General features: G+C 41.5%; 1 protein-coding gene across 1 annotated transcript; it reads right to left on the bottom strand.

Annotated features, from left to right (window-relative positions):
* Positions 1-2,168: 2,168 nt before the first annotated feature.
* LOC123361984 (acetylserotonin O-methyltransferase-like) lies at positions 2,169-18,285 on the bottom strand. The gene is made up of 8 exons (XM_045002206.1): positions 18,267-18,285; positions 13,050-13,183; positions 11,284-11,458; positions 9,514-9,643; positions 8,470-8,538; positions 7,798-7,916; positions 3,019-3,141; positions 2,169-2,380 (listed from the first exon to the last, which is right to left on the bottom strand). Exons 2-8 carry the CDS (start codon positions 13,119-13,121, stop codon positions 2,169-2,171), a joined length of 900 nt encoding a protein of 299 aa, XP_044858141.1. The 5' UTR covers positions 13,122-13,183; positions 18,267-18,285.
* Positions 18,286-20,029: the final 1,744 nt, after the last annotated feature.

Raw genomic sequence — 20,029 nt, forward strand, 5'->3', positions numbered from 1 at the left:
GATCAATGTAAAGGTCTACCAACGAAAGACTGCTTTGGCTCCATGCTGGAAAGGCCCTTATTAAGTCCTGCTGTCTACCAACACCACTGTGAAGTGCCAAAGACTGATTGCCTGGACCCATGATTCTCACTGCAAAAAGACCACTCCACATCAGGAGAATTCTCCTACTGATGATTAGCCTATTTCTCCTTCTAGCTCCACTGTGCTTTCTGGACAGCAGGGAAAAAGTACAAGGTGAAGTCTAGTATCCTCTCCCTTGTCCACTGACAGATTTACTGTGCCTTTGAACTTTTCTATAAGAATCAAAACCATTACAGGGTGATGTGCTGGTAACCTCTCCCCTGTAGGATGTTGAACCACGACTGTTTCGGGAAAGAAGACGGAACACTCACTCTACTGAAATTGCCAAAGTCCAGGAATTCCTGACTACAAAAAAACATTAAGAACTGACCCTGGTGAAGAAACAAAGAATTATACACGGGCAGGAAGAAATTTGTGGACCCATGCTTGGGAATGTGGTATTGATTGGATTTTGGGGTTTATTCTACAGGCTGCGCCCTGTGTTTTGGATAAATCCTTCAGCATGTAATGCCCTCCCTAATTGGATTTTAAATGACATTGCCCTTATCCAGTTTCCAGATCACTTCTACATACCCAGATTGCTCACAAGGGGCTGCCATTGGATTAGCACAACAGAGAACCTGGGTTATTTCCTCTGGAAAAATGGGGAATTAACCAGATCCCTGTGGGCTAGGGCCAATAGTGCAACAGCCATTTAAAATATTCTTAAAAGCCAAGAACATGATAAGAAATTGGGCCAACTAGAAAAGGCCACTAGCCTTATTTCTGGAGCTCAGCTAACCTAAGTATAGGCTGGAGTTGGTGAGTTACATGTCATTTCCACCCTTAGTTCTATGACCCAGAAGTTACTGACAGAGATGGTATTGAATATCACTGGGAAGGCATTGCAGTGGGATCTATCATGTTCAGAAATTCAGGATTTCCTGAATGACCAGCTGATGGCCATTCGGCGTGATCTTGAGCACCAGACTTGGCCCACTGCCCTTACAGACACATCAGGAACCATCTGACCTGTGGTCATGGAGACATACTTGGACACTTTCTGGATGGAAGTGTGGACGTTCACAGTGCTCCTTCCAAGAATATGGACCGGTTAGGGTGGATGTGGGCTCCCACATACCAAATCCTGCCGGGTCCATGGGGAGGATGAATGTGGGACTGAATACCCCCTCATTAATGACCCCAGCTCCCTAGAGCTTAATTGTTTTTTGTCCTCAAAGTTTGAGAAAACTCAGCCAAAAGTTTGAGTATTCTCAAAGGGGGGAGTTGTTGGTGTCCCTAGGCCTAAGTGAACCAAAGTTGTGTCTCTAGGCCTAGGTGAACCAAAGTTCTTCCATGCTGTGAACTTTAACCAGCCTAAAATGCTAACAAACAGCAAGCAAAAATTTGTAATTGTCAGCTTTCTTAGCTTGCAGCTGCAGTACAGCTCGAAACAGCAAAAAGCGGCAGTAAGACGGGGGAGAAGGGGGAGGGAAGTCTGCATGCTTCTGTGCTGTGAAGGCCATAGATAAACATGCAAATGAGAACAGTTCTAACAAGCTACAATATAGTGTTTAGTGTAACTGTTGCAAGGGGGAGGGAGAAAGGGGGAAAAAGAGGGAGAAACAAAGGCTTGTACAGACAGCTTGAAATATAAAATGGGAACTTGCTTGTAATTAGTGTGCTTGATTTGAGACGTGTCTGTCTCCTGGCATCGCTTTCAGATCTCAAATAAACTTGGTTTGCTTCTCCACCCTGGTGTGTTAATTAGTGCGACGCACACCGGGCAACGAACCCCGCTGTTGCCCCCTCAGGCCCTCTGGGCCGGCAACACATAGTTGCTTTCACATGCTATTTCTTGTTAAATCTGTGTTAATTGCTTTATTCCCACAGTTACAGTCCAGAGCCAAACAGGATTCGCATTCAAACTGGCAGACCGTCAGTCCTTGTAGGCTCAACATACATAATGAGTGAATGTTCTAGCAGTGTATTGTTGTACAAAGAAAGTGACATGGTTAACTATGAGCTGAGTTCATTGCTGCGGTCTAGTAAAAGCTGGTCACGTTACTGCATTTACACATCTAACAGGCAAGAAAGAAGAGACAGAATTATTTTCTTCCTAAAATAGCATCATAGAGCTTTCCTGTTTTCTTGACTTGAATCTCTCTGAAACCAGCTGCAGCGAGGAGCTTTCTGTACTCGGTTGGCGTTCGTTCTTTTCCTTCAGCCTGAACCAACATGTTCATAGAGTAAAGCTGGGCTTCTAAAGGCCCAGTTTTGTCTTCATTCAAAAGTGTTTCAACCAGCAGCACTCCGCCCCCTAGTGGGATAAAGAGATTTAAAAACTAACACGTTAATTTGTCAGAGGAGGACACGAAAGCTTATTTTTCAACTGCATTTTTAGGTATTTCCAAAACCTTAGTGATCTCCCTTAAATGAGAAGAAAAATCACGTTATATTTATTTAATGAAATAGCAAGAGGGATTCTGTGCATCAGTTAACTTATTTCCTGTACTTCAAAGTAGAGAGTGAAGGGGAACCTATTAGCTGTGACTGAAACATTTATTTATGCCAGCAGAAATGAGCCCCGGAGGTGTGGTTGCTCAGCCCCTCTGAAAATCAAACCCTCATGGCACCTAGAAACACAGATTAGCAATTTTCAAAAATTGAAGAGGTGCCTGTCAACATCATTAGACACCTAAATAACTTTAAATATCTGGCCTTCCATGTCTAAAGTGAAGTGCCCAAACCTAGAAACCAATTGTGAAAATTTTCACATTGGCCATTATTACTAGCATGGCTTGGATACAAATCACTGACTTAAAAGGAGAAAGGCTTTCAGTGTATGTTTCTTTACTTAGTCTTTCATTCAAATGGACTTTAAAAAAAAAAACACAAAAACCCTGTCCAATCCAAATGATGCATATAATTCTCTATTTTGCAAAGAGGAAAACATACCAGGCTTGCAAGCCTTGTGGATTTTTGCTAATAGCTGCATACACTTGTCATCTGCCCAGTCATGCAGGATCCTAGCCAAAATGTACAGGTCAGCTTCTGGAATTGGATCTTTAAAAAAATCTCCTGTAACAAAAAAGAAAAACAATGCAAAGAACAGGCCTGAATAAGCAACCATTTTAAATTTGGTGTAGCAAAAAGTACAAGCTAGCTCCAAAACTACTCAAAAGACGTGCTGGGAAACTACACTCCTCTGGCTTGTCATGCTCACGGCCAATGCTAAGCAGTGACTAAGAATGTATGGCAAAAATTCTTAATGCCGTGTGGCAGTGTGAAGGGGGTTTGTTCTTGTTAAGTGTGGAAGAAGCCTGAAAAATGTAAGCAGCCAAACATTTAATAGACATATCTGATTCTTTGGAAACATTTTAGTGCTTCACAATTTCTCCGAAGAGACAGAAATGAACGTATGTGTAAGGAAGTAAAAAGAAAGGGATGGCGAGAGTTCCCTAAACAAACCAAAAAAAAGTTAATTTGCACCTCCTTCTACATCAATTACATTTAAAAAACCTCCTCCAATCTAGGTGGGACCACAATACAAATAAAGAAGATTCACAGCCCCACTTAGGGGGCAAATCTCCAGGGCCGCCTGGGGGGGGGCAAGTGGGGCAACTTGCCCCAAGCCCCAGGCCCTGCAGGGCCCCCCACGAGAATATAGTATTCTATAGTATTACAACTTTTTTTTATGGAAGGGGCCCCCAAAATTGCTTTGCCCCAGGCCCCCTGAATCCTCTGCGTGGTCCTGCAAATCTCCCAGTATTGAATAATTGCTGGTGTGCTCTTTATGCATCCACTTGAATGCCAATTTCATGTCTCTTTCTCTTTCTTGTCTGCTACACCCCTATAAACTGTCTGGCACACTTCTCTGTCTTTGCTTTTAGGTCATCACCCCTCTGTACTTTTTTCTCTTCTTCACTGCTGGGTCCCATTTCTCTGTCTCTCCTCTCCTCCTCCGACCCCCACTCCCTCAAAACTGACCATTTATTTTGATTTAAATAGTAAAAATAGACATCTAAAAGCAAGATGCCTCAACACTCAGTTTATATCGTAACAAGGCCCCAACAGCATTTATCCCTTCAAATGTAACATGGGCCTTTGTGGCCAGTCACATTGCACTAATCTACCCAACCTACTGTTTTCAACAATTTTGCACACTTTGGACCTGCCCACAATTGTTCTGTAAAGCCGCATCCCCACCATGTGACAATGACGGGCTAGGAGGCACACAGCATGGAGCTTGGGTTTTAATTTTTACGTTGCTGTTTAATTGGGATGATGTTGAAGGCCTTGGTATATACTTGCATCCTTGGCACCTAATAGCTCAACTTCTCCCAGGTGAGAAACCAACCTCAGAGGGTGTACATTGCTCAATACACTCTGTTATCATGAAACATGGTCCCTTCAGCACATTTTTCTTTGCAGATGAGCACACACAAAATGAACCAAGTTTACCTTCATGGAAAGTGATCCGACGTTCTTCTGGGGGTACAAAACGCTCCTTCGCCACTTGCACTACTTTAGGTAGGTCATAAATTGTGACTGTAGACTTTGGGTACAAAGAAATACATTCCTGGGCCAAAGCACCTGCACATCCTTATAGTGAAAGTGAAATACAGGGTAAATGCTCAAATATAACAACATTGGTCATTTTTATAATATCTTCCATCTAAGAAACTTAGACGGCAATGAACTCAGATTCATGCCGCCTTGTGAGGTAGGTTAATGTTAGTATCCATTTTCACGGAGGTAGAAACTGAAATACAAAAGAGATAAGTGATTTGTTCATGGTCTCCCAGCCTAGCTGTCTTCTCTGAAATAGGACCCAATTTTCCCTGCTCCCAGTCCTCTGATCTAACCACCAGTCTGTAAAGGATATTGTTTTAGCAACACAGTGTGAGGCAGCTATAGCTGGCTGGAAATTTTCAAATGAAGAGTTTTTGCTTTCAAAAAATGATAAGTTTGAATATGAAAATTTTATGAAATATTGACTTTTTCTAAGTTTTAGTTTTCATGACATTTTTCAGACTTTTTTTTAAGTGAAAGCAGTGACTGGAAGTTTATTTCACTGAAAACCTCTGTTTTGTTAAACAGGAAATGGAGATAACCATTTCAGTGTTTGCCATAAAACACGAGACTTTAAACCAATAAAATTGGGTCTGTTTTGATCACTGCAAAACAGAAACCTCAATTTTTATGAAAATATTCTAAAAAAATATCAACCAGCCTTACATGAAACTAACAGCTAAAATACCAGTGACCCACCACAGTAGATATTCCCCTTATCAAAAATCGACAAACCATTTTTCTGTTTTAAAGCTCCCATCTTCAATATTTAGGAAGGCATATAGCAAATAATAATACTTAGGCTCTTATATAGTGCTATTAAACTAGATGATCACAGTGGTCCCTTCCAACCTTAAAGTCTATGAGTCTATAGTGCTTTTAATCTAAGAATATAAAAGCACTTCACAAAGAAGGCACGTATCATTATCTCCATTGTACTGACGGGAAAACAAAGGCCCAGAGAGGGGAAATGACGTGCCTAAGGTCATCCAGCCAACCAGGGGCAGAGCTGCGGTAAACTCCTGAGTTCCAGCATGGTCAAATCAGCACAGTCGCTGCAGCAATGCATTAGAACTCTAGGCACCCTTCCCTACAAGCTGGATTTCCAAAGCCCTTACCTCCTCCCATTAGGTTTACACCAAAGCCAGGTCTTGGTATGTACAAATGGCCACCAAGAACACTTTTAATCCCTTGTAATAAAAATACTGATTCCAGTCTGGGAAGAAGAGGACTGAAATCGCAGGACAACCAGTACATTTGTCTTGAGGAGAAGGCAGGAGTGAGGAAAAGGAACTATAAGTTGTGTTCAAGTGATGGGTGGGGCATGTGACATTTTGGAAAATTCCATGGCTCTGAACACATTGAGCTTCAGCATAACATACTTAAATTAGAGCTGGTGATCAATTTTCCACAACACATTTTTCCATCAGAAAATGCTACTTCGTCGAATGCAAAATATCCCATGGGAATGTGTCATTTTCAACAAATCTTTCAAAAGGAAACCAGATGAGTTTCCAATAGAAGCCTGCCTGCTTTCTGCCAGCTTGCCTACCCTGCCCCACCAGCAGTCCATCTGGTGAGCAGTTTTCTGGGATCCTACAGCTCCCTGGCTCCTCTGCAGCTCCTGTGGTGGAGTTGCCACAGAGCAGAGCTCCCAAGAAGCATCTTCCATTTGGGAAACGGTGAAACACTTTGGTGTTTCCAAAATGAAGTATTACAGAATTTTTCTTCTGCAAAAATGTTTGAAACTTTGGCTTTTCATCTCAATTTGGGATACAATTTATTTCTAAAATCTTGAAACTTTTGCAGTGTGAGATTCATTTCCCAAGCCAGATCTACTTAAAATGAAATAGTCAGAAGGCAGAACAGATCAAGCTTACGGACCCTGATTCACCCAGGTGCTTAAGCACAGATCTATCCCTAAATACATGATAATTCCCATTGAGGCTGAATCAGTGCTATGGGCATGCAAGTAACCAAACAAATGTAGCCAAGAAAAATTTGAAATAATAATACACAACAATAAAAAAATCATAATCATCATAATCTGCAGCGGACCTTAACACATCAGTAGCATCACAAATGCACAGAAGTGATTGCGGTGTGACTGAAGATATCTGCAGAATTTTTACAGCCAAATTACAGGGTAGGGGTCAGCAACCTTTCAGAAGTGGTGTGCCAAGTCTTCATTTATTCTCTCTAATTTAAGGTTTTGAGTGCCAGTAATACATTTTAACATTTTTAGAAGGTCTCTTTCTATAAGTCTATAATATATAACTAAACTTTTGTTGTATGTAAAGTAAATAAGGTATTAAAAATGTTTAAGAAGCTTCATTTAAAATTACATTAAAATGCAGAGCCCCCCTGGACTGATGGCGAGGACCAGGGCAGTGTGAGTGCCACTGAAAATCAGCTTGAGTGCTGCCTTCGGCACGCATGCCATAGGTTGCCTACCCCTGTTATGGGGCTATATTTGCTGTCACAAGGGAGCTATATTGGCAGAAGCTGTTCTAATGCTATGCACAGGAGAAAATTGTCATCAATATTAGTCAGAAAATCACAGGTAAGGCCATTGCAAAGAAGAATAAGACACAGCTGAGGCACACCGAATGCCTTTAGAGGTTGAGAAGTGAAAACGGCCAGAACAGATTAGCCAGACTTCATTTCTGCTTTCTGTGTTTTAGAAACATGGAAGAGCAAAACATCAGGGGAGAAGTAATAATGGAGAGTGCCTGGTGCTATAAATCCTGACAGGATTGAAATACAGAGACAATGGTAAAGCTGTTTGGGGGTAAGACGTATGTAGGCAATTCATCAACCTAAAGTCACTGAATGAAGTGAAGAGTAGCCTGGAAGCTGTTCTGGCAGAATTTCTTAAGCAATGGCAGAAGAAAAACCTACCAAACCAGTGAGATGGAAAATAAGCTGCTACTTAGATCTATGGGGTTCTTTATACTGAGAAAAACATTCCACTTTCTAATGCTTTTATCATTTCCATAATTTTATATGACTTTGGCTCAAAATGTAAAATGCTTCCCTTGTGATTGGTCTTGGCCTTGAAGTGTGTCCTGTTTCTCTCTTGCTCACACAGGTCGTAGTATAAGTGCAGTATTTATCCATAGCTTACAAAAGAAAACAGTTCAAAATTCTGATGACACTTACCTCCCAGATCGTAAATGACGGTGAAAGGTGATAGGTCAAATGCAGCAATCACATCTCTGCCACATATACTCCAAATTGCATTTAAACCATACATGAATTTGATCATCTCTTCTTCTGATCTAGTGATGTGAAAGAACATTATCTGTAGCACAAGTAAATTATGACACATTCATTGGTGGCAAGCATAATATTAATCTTTCACTAACTTTTATCTCAAATACTATATAAAATCCTGCTTCTCAGCCAGCATGCACAATAGACTACGGCGACCACTAGTAAGAAGAACTTACACTAGTAGCTAATCAAAACATTAAAAATAAATCCGCCCTGCTTCCTGCATTTTTATGAGACTTACTGGAAGAAAAACATGTTACACTTATAATCTAGCAGTGTGTTATGATGCTAAGCCTAAGGGTCCTCAGATGTTTCTCATTTAACAGAATTTTCAATTATACCAACTATGGTACATAACAAACTTTCATGATAGATTGCAAGTAAGAATTTTTTGCTTTGATACCAAATGACAAGCATATTAGAAATACCAGAAATTCTCAACACTGGATACCATTGAAATGACGGGTTTTTCATGTGAATAGGACTAATCATCATATTTCACCACTGAAGTGGTAATACAAAATAGAAAAGTCATCCCAACACTACATTGATTATTACCTGTAGAGAGCACCAAAGAGGTCTTTTGATGAAACGCCAAATGCTCGTTCATACTGGTTTTTCCCATCTCTTAAAAAAAAATTACAAAATTGTGAGCATATTTTTGGTTTAACACCTTGCTGCATTGGTGGCAATTTTATTAAGGTACCTATTCTATTAAACTTATTAAGGAAAAAGGGAATCACCTTTGGCATTACAAGTGTTACCCTTTGTTTGATTGCTTGAATCATTCTGAAAACTGTCTGTGCCACACCAAAAAATTCAAAAAGAAAATCAGTCTCTCCTTTGTTTTTATTTAAAGTTCATTATTGGACACCACTAAGAGGAAGGAAACACAACTGCTATTTGATGTACCAAAGACAGGGCTCAGATCCTCAGCTGGTATAAATTGATACAGCTCCATAAAGAGCTGTGCTGACTTGTACCAGCTGAGATTCTGGCCCAATTACATTGACTTCCTTCCTCACTTTCTTCTGCCTTTGGCAACACAACCAATTAGGATCCTTGCAAGCATCCCTCAGTCACTATTCGTCATCATTTGCCTGGACGAAGGCTTCCCTCCACAGAAACTGTTGTCCTGATTAAATGTTCCCCTTGGGACACAACAAAGAAGCATAGCAGAGAATTCTGTTTCCTGAATCTGCAGTGAATTCATCCACTGAAGCACTAGCAAACATAAGCTCATGTAGTAATAGTGATACTTTGCACTTCAACATGCTTCTGAAACAATTACCAGTCAATATGTATTATCAGCAGGCAGGATTGAACCTGGGAGCTCTGGAGCTAAATGCATGCTGCACAAGCCACATGGCTGTTAGCTAACACTGGAGCAGATTCATTAATCTCCAAGTGGTCTCAGTTCCACTACATGGGACAGAGCACCACATGCAGGAGGTGTGTGGGTTACATATGTCTTCATTTTCTAATGTTTCCCCGGAGACACGCCTCTTCCTGAGCAGGTTCACAAATGTAGCAAAGTGCTTTATTGCAATGGGTGTTGGTACGTGAGTTTTGTACAAACGACATAAGATTTCATCTCCTTACCTCACAGCATCTGTCAGGTAGTGCCAGCACAAATAGACAGTTTTGGAGTAGTACATCAAATTATGATACTGAGACTTGGGACTTGATTTTGTAAGATAGAGGTTGGAAAGCTCTGTGTTCCTGTAAAAGGCTAAAGGGAATAAAGGGAAAGGTAAGTTAACATTTACAAACTTGTCATTGTGCAAAGCCTGTTTTACAGCATAATCTGTGTAACAAGAACAAGCTGTAGGAATGCAATCAAAGCAACAAAGAAACTGCAGGAGATTCCCCACTCTTGATAGACCAGAGATGGGAGAGGGTCCAGGCACGCATGCATAGCGTACCATATCTACCCATCAGATGCTGTAAGAACTGGAGTGAAGGATTCCAGGATGTAAAAAGCACACCCCATCACCATCACCATTTCTTTGTGAAACTGCATAAGCCATATGCCTGTGGTGACATCTCTTTCCACTATGCTTTTTAGTGTATGTGCTTAAAAGCATCTTATTTCAGCAATAACACCTAACATACCAGTCTTTTTTCACCTGGTGAGGAAACCAATAGGGAAAATTAAAACCCCAGGACATAATACCACCCCTAATCCCTAACTTGAAAAGCTCACACACTTCTGAGGCCATCTAGTGCTAGTGAATTTCAATATCCTCACTGGCTGATTATGGGGGCCATCTGACAGATGCAAAGTTTTGGGCTTTTACTTTGCTTACAATATGTCTTTCATGGACAGATATTGTGGAATATCAGTATCTTTTTCCAATTTAGATTAATCCATTTTGGAAGTGGATCAAGCTAAACTGGAACAAGCCAACTCTTATTCCAGAATAAGAGTATCCATATGGGGAGCTACTGTGGAATGGCTATAGCACTTTAAATGCCCCCTTCCTTACTCCAAAATAGCTTCCCCATGTAGACGTGGCCTAAGAGTAGAAAAGGTACTTGTAAAAAAGGCCACTCTTCTCAGAAGTTTATTATAGCAGTCCCTTTGTACCAATGGGTTTATATTAATCCTTAGAACACTGCTTGATTCCCGTGGGGAGGAGACCTACTGCTGCTTCTGTCAGCAAAATGTGTGAGTGGCATTTACAGAGAGATCCACCAATGTTTGCTGCATATGGAATACAACAGATTAGGAAGAGTAGATAGATATTGTACAGTCTTTTCCTGCTCTCTGCGGGCTTTTCTCCTCATTTCTGCCTGCTAAATCTTGTACTGAGAGCACAATTCAGGCTGAAAGCAGAGAATACACAGCAAGGAAGTTTCTTTGTATACATAGGATTTTCATTCAGGGTTACTTTGTCTGAACACATCTCTTTCTAAGCTATCTGTAAATATTTCTAAAGTACACTTCACACTGCAGAGGTCCAAACCTTCAGACAGCGTAAACAGCATAGCTCTGTCGATTTCAATGGAGTTCTACCAATTTCTAGCAGCTGAAGATCTGACCTCTTGTCTTTATCTCAGGGAGTCTGAAACTGCACTTTATGTAATAAAGATAATTAATATAAAGATATAAAGACAATTGGCCAAGTTAGCAGGTTCTTAGGAGAGGTAGAAAAGTGACTTTGCATCTGTTTTACTCTCTTACTTCTACCCAAGTTCAGTTCTTGTAAATCTGCTTCTTTGAGATTTCTCAAATCACACTGTACCTCTTCCCTCATTCCAGCATTTTTGCTTTTAATACTATAACTCAGTCTCGCACGTACTATTTAATGAGGCCTTAAAACCAACAATGATTTAATTGTTAGTCTTCTCCCTTCCCAACAACATTACCTCCTTCACTTTTCATTTCGACTTCCAGGAGCTTTAATCCCACGCAGGCATCAAGCAACCTTTCCATTCCACTGACACTGGTGCCCAAATGTTCAGCAATGGCATCTGAAGACAGGGGCCCTTCTGACTCCAGCAATAGATCAAACACCCCCAATTCACAGGTGGTAAACATAATCTGAAAGCAAATGGTCATGGAGAGAGTGGACTAAGAAAAAGTGCAGATGCCCCCTGATGAGCAGGTCTTTAGGGGAAATTTTTTTACAAGAATTGTAAAAACCACCATTAAAGCATTTTTCAACCATCAAAATGCTGCAGTTGCTTTTAGCACTGAGACCATTACTTAAGTTGCACTGCTTCTTTCATTTCTGTTCCCTGCTGAACTACCCATTAAATGATTACATATTAAGGCCAGGTATTGTGTATGCATATTTTTTTTTGCCTTTATATGTTTAGAACAGACCCTTACAATACCACATTTTAAAGGCACTGTGATATGATTAAGGGACTGATGATGTGACATATTGTTAAAAAAACAATGAAAGTCTCGTGCATCAAAGCCAGAAACAATCCTAAAAGCTTTGGAGCCCTTAGATAGATCTAATAGCCTATCTCCAAATTGTAACAAATGTCTTTTTATTTATGTCTTTCTATCTAGCATGGAACACATAATGCTAAATTGCATATTTTATTGTTGTCATAGAAAAAGTTCACAAAAATGCCAGAGTGTAACAGTTCTAATCTTCTGCTTTGCCATGATCCTTCGTAAACCTCCACAGAGTTTCCCCTCTCAGAGATAACATAACACCATCCAGCAGAATCAAAATTATCTTCCGATTATCTTTCAAAAATATAATTTAAGAGTGTGAATTTGAAAAATGTTGGCCATCCACTGCCTCTCTGAGTGCTTAAAAACCTGTTACTGTTTGAACTATCCTATATTCTCTCCACAGTGGAAAGGAGATTCATTGGGCATTTAATTCCCGCCCCCCTCCATGAATGGTATTTCTTGTTTTGCTGTGTTGGCTTTTGACAGAGCAGGAAATATTAAATACTAATTGGAATATATGGTTTGTAAAAAAATCTTCAAAGAGGGAAATGAAATCTCTGGGTTTCCACCTCTGCCTTACTACCATTCTGTTTATTGAAAGACAGTCATTAAACTAGATCCGTTTTCCCCCCAAGGGATACAATTTGCCAAAATATAACTGTGTTCTCTTTTGCAGCACAAGGTAAGTACAGATATGCAAAATTCACTGTAGTTGAGAATATTTTTGCAAAACTGTGTTATCTGGGGTTAGATTTTGCAAAATCAAAACCAAGGGTCATTTGGATCTGTGGTCTGTTTATCTGAAAACCAAAATTTAGAGGTATGTGGAAATATTCTATTAGCAAAACAGACTGGCACGATTGTGGGTGATTTTAATTTAGCAAAGCATCATTTGGAAGATTTTATAATAATACAACTTGGTTCAGATCTGGGTTCCCTTTACAAAAAAACCCCTAAATTCAAGGAGTTGGATAAATTATCTCAGAGTTGGACCATCATTGAAGGTGACGTCTCTTACAGGTTTTTTTCCTGCAAACTTTCATCACGCCTATTTCAAGTTAAAATTTGACAAACTACTAGGAGATTAAAGTTAAAATTGGGACCCCTTGTACTGAGTCTGTTCCTTTCTTGAGATTTAAAATAACCATCTAAATTGAGTTTGGAAATTTCTACCTACCTAGTTTTAATATAATTTCCAAGCATTATTTGTAATTCTTACCTTTGAGACTAAAAACCCATTGTTGTATTGAAATAAGATCTGAGGATAGTCAAGGTCTTCTGTGGAGCTCATTTTCCTTCAGCGCTCTGTGAGAGATCCTCTTGCCTTCGTCATTTAAATAAGCCTCTTTCCCACTAGATACAGATCATACTGGGTAGTTTACTTAACCTTATTAGTTGTGAGAAAGACGTTATTAAAAACACACACATATTGGCTGAAGAATTTGAATCAGCTAGTTACTTCTATTAGATTTCTAGCTGTTCTTTGGCTCTCTGTTCAGAAAGTACAGGCTGGAGAATTACTATGAATTTATGTATTTTATCAGCCAAAATGGCATTTAAAATGCTAATGAGAAGTTATAGAAAGCAAAATAAAGATGTTTAGATGATAGTGTTTACAATGTCGAAAACCTGAACAGGGGATGTTACAGTTTATCAAGACATAATAAATCAGTTACATTAATTCAGGGTCTAATCACAACCATGGTACAACGGCAAACTTTTATCCTAGTTCTATGCTATTCTGAGCAGGTGATTTTGGCACCAGTGTGGAACTATAGGATCCTTAAATATAGATCCTTATTTATCTCCAATCAAGTTTATCAGCCAGTGGAATTATGGAATTGCTTGTGTCAGTTCAACCACACAATTCTAAAGTAGAGTTTAAAAATGTGGGAAAATGAATGATCAAACAATCCCCAAACAGCTTGAAATTACCTTTTCCAAATATATACAGCCAAGCTTTGCCATCTATACCAGCACAAGTCTATCTCCCATTATACACAAAATACAATATGCAGGTATCATTTTGAAACTATTTTAATTTTTCTGGAATTTCACCAGTATTGTAAGCCTTCTTTTAAGTAAAGGTACAAAGGATGGGAAAATCTTTAGTTTACAAGCCAGTTCAAAGCTTCTTCCTTTTTGCTTTTTTTCTCTCTAAGAACCATCAGTTCTCTTGACCATGAAAAAGATATGTGATTTCTAAGCTAAACTCTTCAAAACAGGGTTCTTCATAGTTCACTTTTGCTGTAGATAAGCACAGTTTCCTATAACAAATAGTAGTAGCAGGCTTAGTTAAGGTAATTAGTTTCTCCAGCCTCTGTACTCTCAACTACTTACTGATTTTACATAATTTCTAGACAAAACTAAACTTGTATGTGAAATACAGCTAACAAAACATCATGTGTTTTAGTCACTTGGGCTTTGTCTACACAGGGAAATTGACCAGCATAGCTAGTGCAGAATAAGCTTTTCCTCAACAGTGCCTCATGTGGACACTCTGTTCCAAAATAAAAGTAAACTCCAATTATCCAAAGGTTGCTGAAGACACTCAGCCTAAATTTAGCCCAAAATTATTACAAGCATTCTGGCCTATGTGTGGATGTACAGAATGTTATTATTTAAAATGCCATATTTTCTCCGTCTTCACTGCATAGCGCCACTACAAACATGTTACATGCACTTATATTACCAGTGTGGTATTCTCTGAGCACGTCTGCCATGAAACAGAGAAACCATCCCCCAGCATGGAAAAGGTTAAGGAGAGCCTTTGGGCCCAGCTAGCCCTGCCCCATTATATGGTGCCTTGTCCACATTCAGTCCACGCTATTATAGAGGACAAATCTTGACAATATTTTTAATCAAGGGAAGAGCACAGCCTACTTGCCTTTGCAAGATTGGGGGATTATAATTTAAATAAAAAAAACATTGGCATGTGCAGCAAATGTGATTTGGAAAGTTGCCAAATGGCTTCTTTAATACGTTATTTCCTTCCCAAATGTCATTTAATTCTGTCACCACCTGTCAAGTGTTATTCACTCCATTGGTATTAGAGTTGTTCAAAAGAAGTCATATGATTTTTTTCAGTGGGAAAAAGATTTACTACTTCCCCCTACTCTCTGTCTATTCAAATCAGATCCACCATTGTTGCTCAAATTGCATTTCCTCTCCATCAGAAAAAAAAATGAAAGAGACAAGCAGACGCCCACCTTAGAACAGCCAGCAGCCCACTGATTATGATTTGGAAGATCCAGGCTCAAGTTCCTGTGCTAAATTATCTATTGAAGTCATGGGAAGGTGGGGGGGGGGGGTGCAAGCGCACCCACAACTGAAGGCTCTTCCCCTAGCCCCAGGGGAGAAGCCACTAAGCCAGGTGTCAGCAACCTCTGGCACACGGCTCGCCAGGGTAAGCGCCGGACCAGTTTGTTTACCAGCCACCTCTGCAGGTTTGGCCGATCATGGCTCCCACTGGCCACGGTTCACTGCTCCGGGCCAATGGGGGTGGTGGGAAGCCGCAGCCAGCACATCTCTCAGCCTGGCGGGCCACGGGCCAAAGGTTGCCAACCCCTGCACTAAGCCCAGGCTTCAACTAAATTTGGGAGACAACAAATGATCAAACAGGAATGGGAATGAGCATTACAGAGCCAAAAACAGGGATCCTGAAGGGGACATCGAGCAGAGACAGCACCTACTGCTCCTCAAAAATATCTAAGGATCCAGCACATGTGCAGCCCAGAGGAACTCTGCCTGGATGTGTGATTGAAGGGAGGGATGGAAATAAGCCCCACAGTCGCAGAGTGCCTCTCTGTCCAACATCCTCATCCTGATTTTATGGATGGCCACTTTGGCCAGTGGCAGGAGGAGGTTGACGAGGAGATCTTGTGAATTCATGGGGCCACGGACAGGGTGTGCGTGGAAATTAGGAGGTGCAGGGGGAAAGTGCAGCCAGAACCTTAGGCGAAGGTTCTGGAGGAGCTGAGAAAGGGGCTGTAATCTGGTGCACTTGAGATAAATGTGTGCCAGAGTCTCCCTCATGCCACAAAAAGGACAAGTGTCGCAGAAATAGGGGTGAACCACGCCAAGTACACACCCATGCTCACAGCTCCATGAAGGAGCAGACAGCTGATCCTGGTGGGCCGTGGAACCAAGGTGGAATACCACGGCTGGCCCACCAGGGTTCCTCACCCTCCATAAATGGCAGAAGGTCCTGCCACTGCATATCAGGGCGGCACACAAGGGTGAGGAAATAGAACATGCGGAGTACAAGTGTGTACAGATGTTTCCTTGGCGTGGTTCAGAAATGAACCAGCTGCAGATCACATAGCCGGGTCATACTATTGGGGGGGAGGGGAGCGGGGAGAGCGGGTTGGAGATCCTGGACCTGAGAAACTGAACATCTAAACTGAGTTGTTCCACAGAAGGTTTTGGTTTTGATGAATTTGCATTTTCTGATAAAAAAACAATTTTGGCTAAAATTTCCCAACCTGCTCTACTTTCAGCATCGTGGCACAGACTTCTGCCACTTGAACTAAAAACAATAATCCCATTAGCTGGCAGGTATTATCCTCCAGCTTTCAGGCTGCTTGCCTCTGTCCGGGTAGAGCAGTCTCTAGAGGGGGATGACACCTTAGCATGAATTACACTTTGGTTAAAGGTTCACCACTGTGAAAATGTTTTTTGATGCTTTATTCTTGCTGTAGCTTTGGCTGCATAACCAGACATTTAAGGGCATAATAACTAACTAAACTGCTGTGTTGCCATAAGACTGACAGACTTTTTTTTTCAGTCCCAGCAAAGGACAGAAAAGACTTGAGTAATAAAAAGGCCATACAGTTTATTAAGCCCACTTGGAGAGCTTTTGTACCATGGCTACCAAGATTATTTTTAAGGACACCAGAGATAATCATCTTAGAAGATTACTAAAAGCAAGGAGACTGAGGAGTGATGATGAGGTTTGCAGATAACTGCACTAGTCTGATAGTGTTTTGAAAAGCAACATGTTTCCATGTATACTGTTACTGAGGCGTAAACTCTAAGCTCCTGTTAAGACATGAAGGAACTCTAAAAAATAAAATGAAGGTTGCTTTCGTTCTCTGGAGGCACCATCAGACATCTTAGCACAATGCCAAAGAATATGTGCTATGTAAAGTTGTTACTTTGTTAAATCTGCAAGGAGTTGTCTATGTGTTTTTGATTAATGAACCTATCTTTCCACAAATCACTTGCTGTAGACAAATAGTACAACAGAAAATAATTACAGCAACAAACAAGTCATGCAGAATAGGAGAGATTTAAAAAAAATGATATGACTGAATCAGATTTGAGAATAAAATATGATTACATATTAAAAAACAAAAAAAGCCACCCATGAAAAATGAGGACTGATACCAATTTACCATGTAATATGTACAATTGATAAGGATAGATATGTTACTAGTATGGAAGTGACTAGGCTAGTGAGATTATGTAATGCTAGTATGGAAGTAACTATACAACTGTTGGTATGAAGGTACAGCGCATACTCAATATAAAATAGATGTCTTTAGAAGCCTGAGCAGACGCAGACTGAGCTGAGTGCTTATGAAGATAACACAGTGCTGTGCTTTTTTGCCTGCCTCCTGAGTGCTTATTGAACATTGCACTGTATGTCTGTTTGAAGGAATATGCAATATGGATATTCAACAAGCTTTCTTTCCTTGTGTGTTGTCTTTCCCTTCTAGACGCTGCAAAATAAATCCAGTTCCCATCTGCATTTAGCAAACTTTTTGCACAACACACCAGAAATGGTGACCAAAATGAGTTTCCCTGCTTATGTTAGATTAACTATTAGCAGTCACTTGGAGTATATGGAGCTCCAGAGATTCCCACCACCTCCAAACAAAAAACCCACAGTTTCAATCTTCCTCACAGCTGTAGGGGGTCTTTAAGAAATAAGCCTTTTAAGAACAGAGCTGGAGACCAGAAGCCATTGTTGCTCCATTCAGTTTTGCAGAGACACTGTCAATAACTCACTTGAACTCAGACGTTGCTACCAGAATGAAGCCCCAGGAAAAAAAAAATTGCTGCAAGCTTTGTGAGGCCTGACAGATTCAGAGCATGAAGCAGTGAAGCTAAAACTTAAACAAAGGAGAAAGTCAAAAAAGGGAAATAGAGGGGATAGTGATTGGTGCAGGCGTGGCTGTAGGAAATGGCTTGCTCCACCACTCATCACAAATGTAGTAGGTGAACACATGCCTACTGGCTACCCCATGCAGATCTTGTCATTACCTGACCTTCTCTCTCCCTGTCTGCTGTACAAACTAATCTTCAGCAAAAACTCTAGGTACAGCTTCATCTTGGTGGTGTAGAACCACTGGAGTCTTCTCTATTTTAGGGTCCTTCACTCTGTGTGAGGGGAAAAGACTCATAATGGTGGACCTTAAATGTCTGTACTCACTGTCTTGGGAGAAACCCCTCTTCTTGCTGAGAACTGCTTTCCATGTCACCTGTTGAGGGTTAAGGCAAGCAGGCATAAATGAAGTTATAGATTGAAATAAAGATGGTGTCTATCTACAAGAAGACTTGTGGTAGCACCCCCTAGGATGGTCATTTTTTTTGACAGGTAGGAGGAGGAGGAGGAGAAGAAGAAAGGAACACTTTTCCTCCCTCCGCTATCTGGTTGGAAGGGGTTGCGGGAAGAACCATTCCCAGACCCCCACAGAGTGTTGGACAGACTGATGGTGAGGTGGAAGGGAGCAGAGACAGGTGGAAGTATGGCAGGCTTCACTTCATGAAGAGCAAGTGGAAACTCAGTCAGCTGGCTCCACCGCACATGACTCGCCCTTCTGTTCTGATTCCCCCTCCCAGCACCAGATGCCTTAGAATTGGGGCTGGAGCAGAGATACTCCTCTCTCATCACTCTTCTCCAGTAGAATTACGCTACCCTTTGCCACTGATAACTCTGCCTAGTTTTACTAGATGCACTACATTCAAGCACCCTCATATTTCTGGATTCTGCAGGAGCTTAAGAAGTATGTCCATCCCCTGCTAGCATGTTCCTATTCTCATTGGAGGATATTCTCCATCATAATTTTCAGAGGGATCAGAGAATTGTTTTTAATGGTCGATGTGAAGTATTTGCCCTGAAGTCTCAAGAGCCGAGGGTCTGGCTACACTTGCAGCTGTACAGCACTGTGAGTTAAACCTGTCTTCGTACAGCTGAGTAGGGAAAGCACTGCAGTCTGGCCACACTGATAGCTACCAGCGCACTGTCGTGGCCACATTTGCAGCGGCATTGGGAGCGGTGCATTATAGGCAGCTATCCCAGCATTCAAGTGGCTGCAACATGCTTTTCAAAAGGCGGAGGGTAGGGTGACAGGGAGTGTGGGGAGAGAGAGAGTGGATTTTTGGAGTGTGGACACTGTCAGCTCCCTGCCTTGCAAGTTCCAACCCCCCTCCCTCCTCCATCCCTCTCTCACTCACTGAAAGCAAACAGCAGCTGTTTGTTTTTTTCCTCACGGACCAGATAAGCAGCCATTCGCCAAAACTGACCCTTTCCCTCCTCCCCCCCCCGCGCACGCCACCTCTCTCTTCAAGCAAACACTAACTGTAGGCGTTCCAAAGGGAGCCCCCCCGCCTGCCTCTACTCATTCACAGCAAACAGTAGCTATGTTTGTTTTTTTGATAAGCAGCTCCCGGAGCCTGGAGTTCACAACAAAACAAAGAGAGGCATCACAACAAATCAAGGAGAGGAACTTTCACTTAAAAGGATTACGAGGAGTTTCCAGAGGTCAATCACTGCGTAATAAGGTTTCTCCCCATTTACACTGGAGCACCAGCATCTCAGCCACTCCGCAGCAGCTGTTATTCTTCTCGGGGAGGTGGAGTACCTGCAGCGCTGTAGGTACGGATATACAGTGCTGTATGTGCCTTGCCAGTGTAGACGGGGAGTGAGTTACAGCACTGTGGGCGGCTTTATTATGTTGTAACTCTCAAGTGTAGCCAAGGCCTGAGTTTCGGGAGTGGAGGAAGGCAGTGCCTGACTTTGTAAAATCTCAGCTCCTTTGCCTGTACTGGCTTTAGTGATATTTCCCAAATGGGACACCATGCGGGGCTTTCCCAACCTTCCCTGGAGCTGGCCTGAACTGCTCACCCCCTCCCCTCAAACAGGGCTGGCCTGAAAGGGCCCCGCCTTCCCACATGTGGGGCTGGCCTGAGCTG

The sequence above is a fragment of the Mauremys mutica genome, chromosome 1 (assembly GCF_020497125.1).
Source record: "Mauremys mutica isolate MM-2020 ecotype Southern chromosome 1, ASM2049712v1, whole genome shotgun sequence".
NCBI classification, from domain to species: Eukaryota; Metazoa; Chordata; order Testudines; family Geoemydidae; genus Mauremys; species Mauremys mutica.

What these genes read in the sequence shown, in the direction of transcription:
- LOC123361984 (XM_045002206.1), bottom strand. Translation starts at nt 13,121, where the DNA reads ATGAGCTCCACAGAAGACCTTGACTATCCTCAGATCTTATTTCAATAC. An exon ending in ATGGGTTTTTAGTCTCAAAG is followed by an intron (nt 11,459 to 13,049) that starts GTAAGAATTACA and finishes ATTTGCTTTCAG; the next exon opens with ATTATGTTTACCACCTGTGA. An exon ending in CTCTTTGGTGCTCTCTACAG is followed by an intron (nt 7,917 to 8,469) that starts GTAATAATCAAT and finishes TCACATCACTAG; the next exon opens with ATCAGAAGAAGAGATGATCA.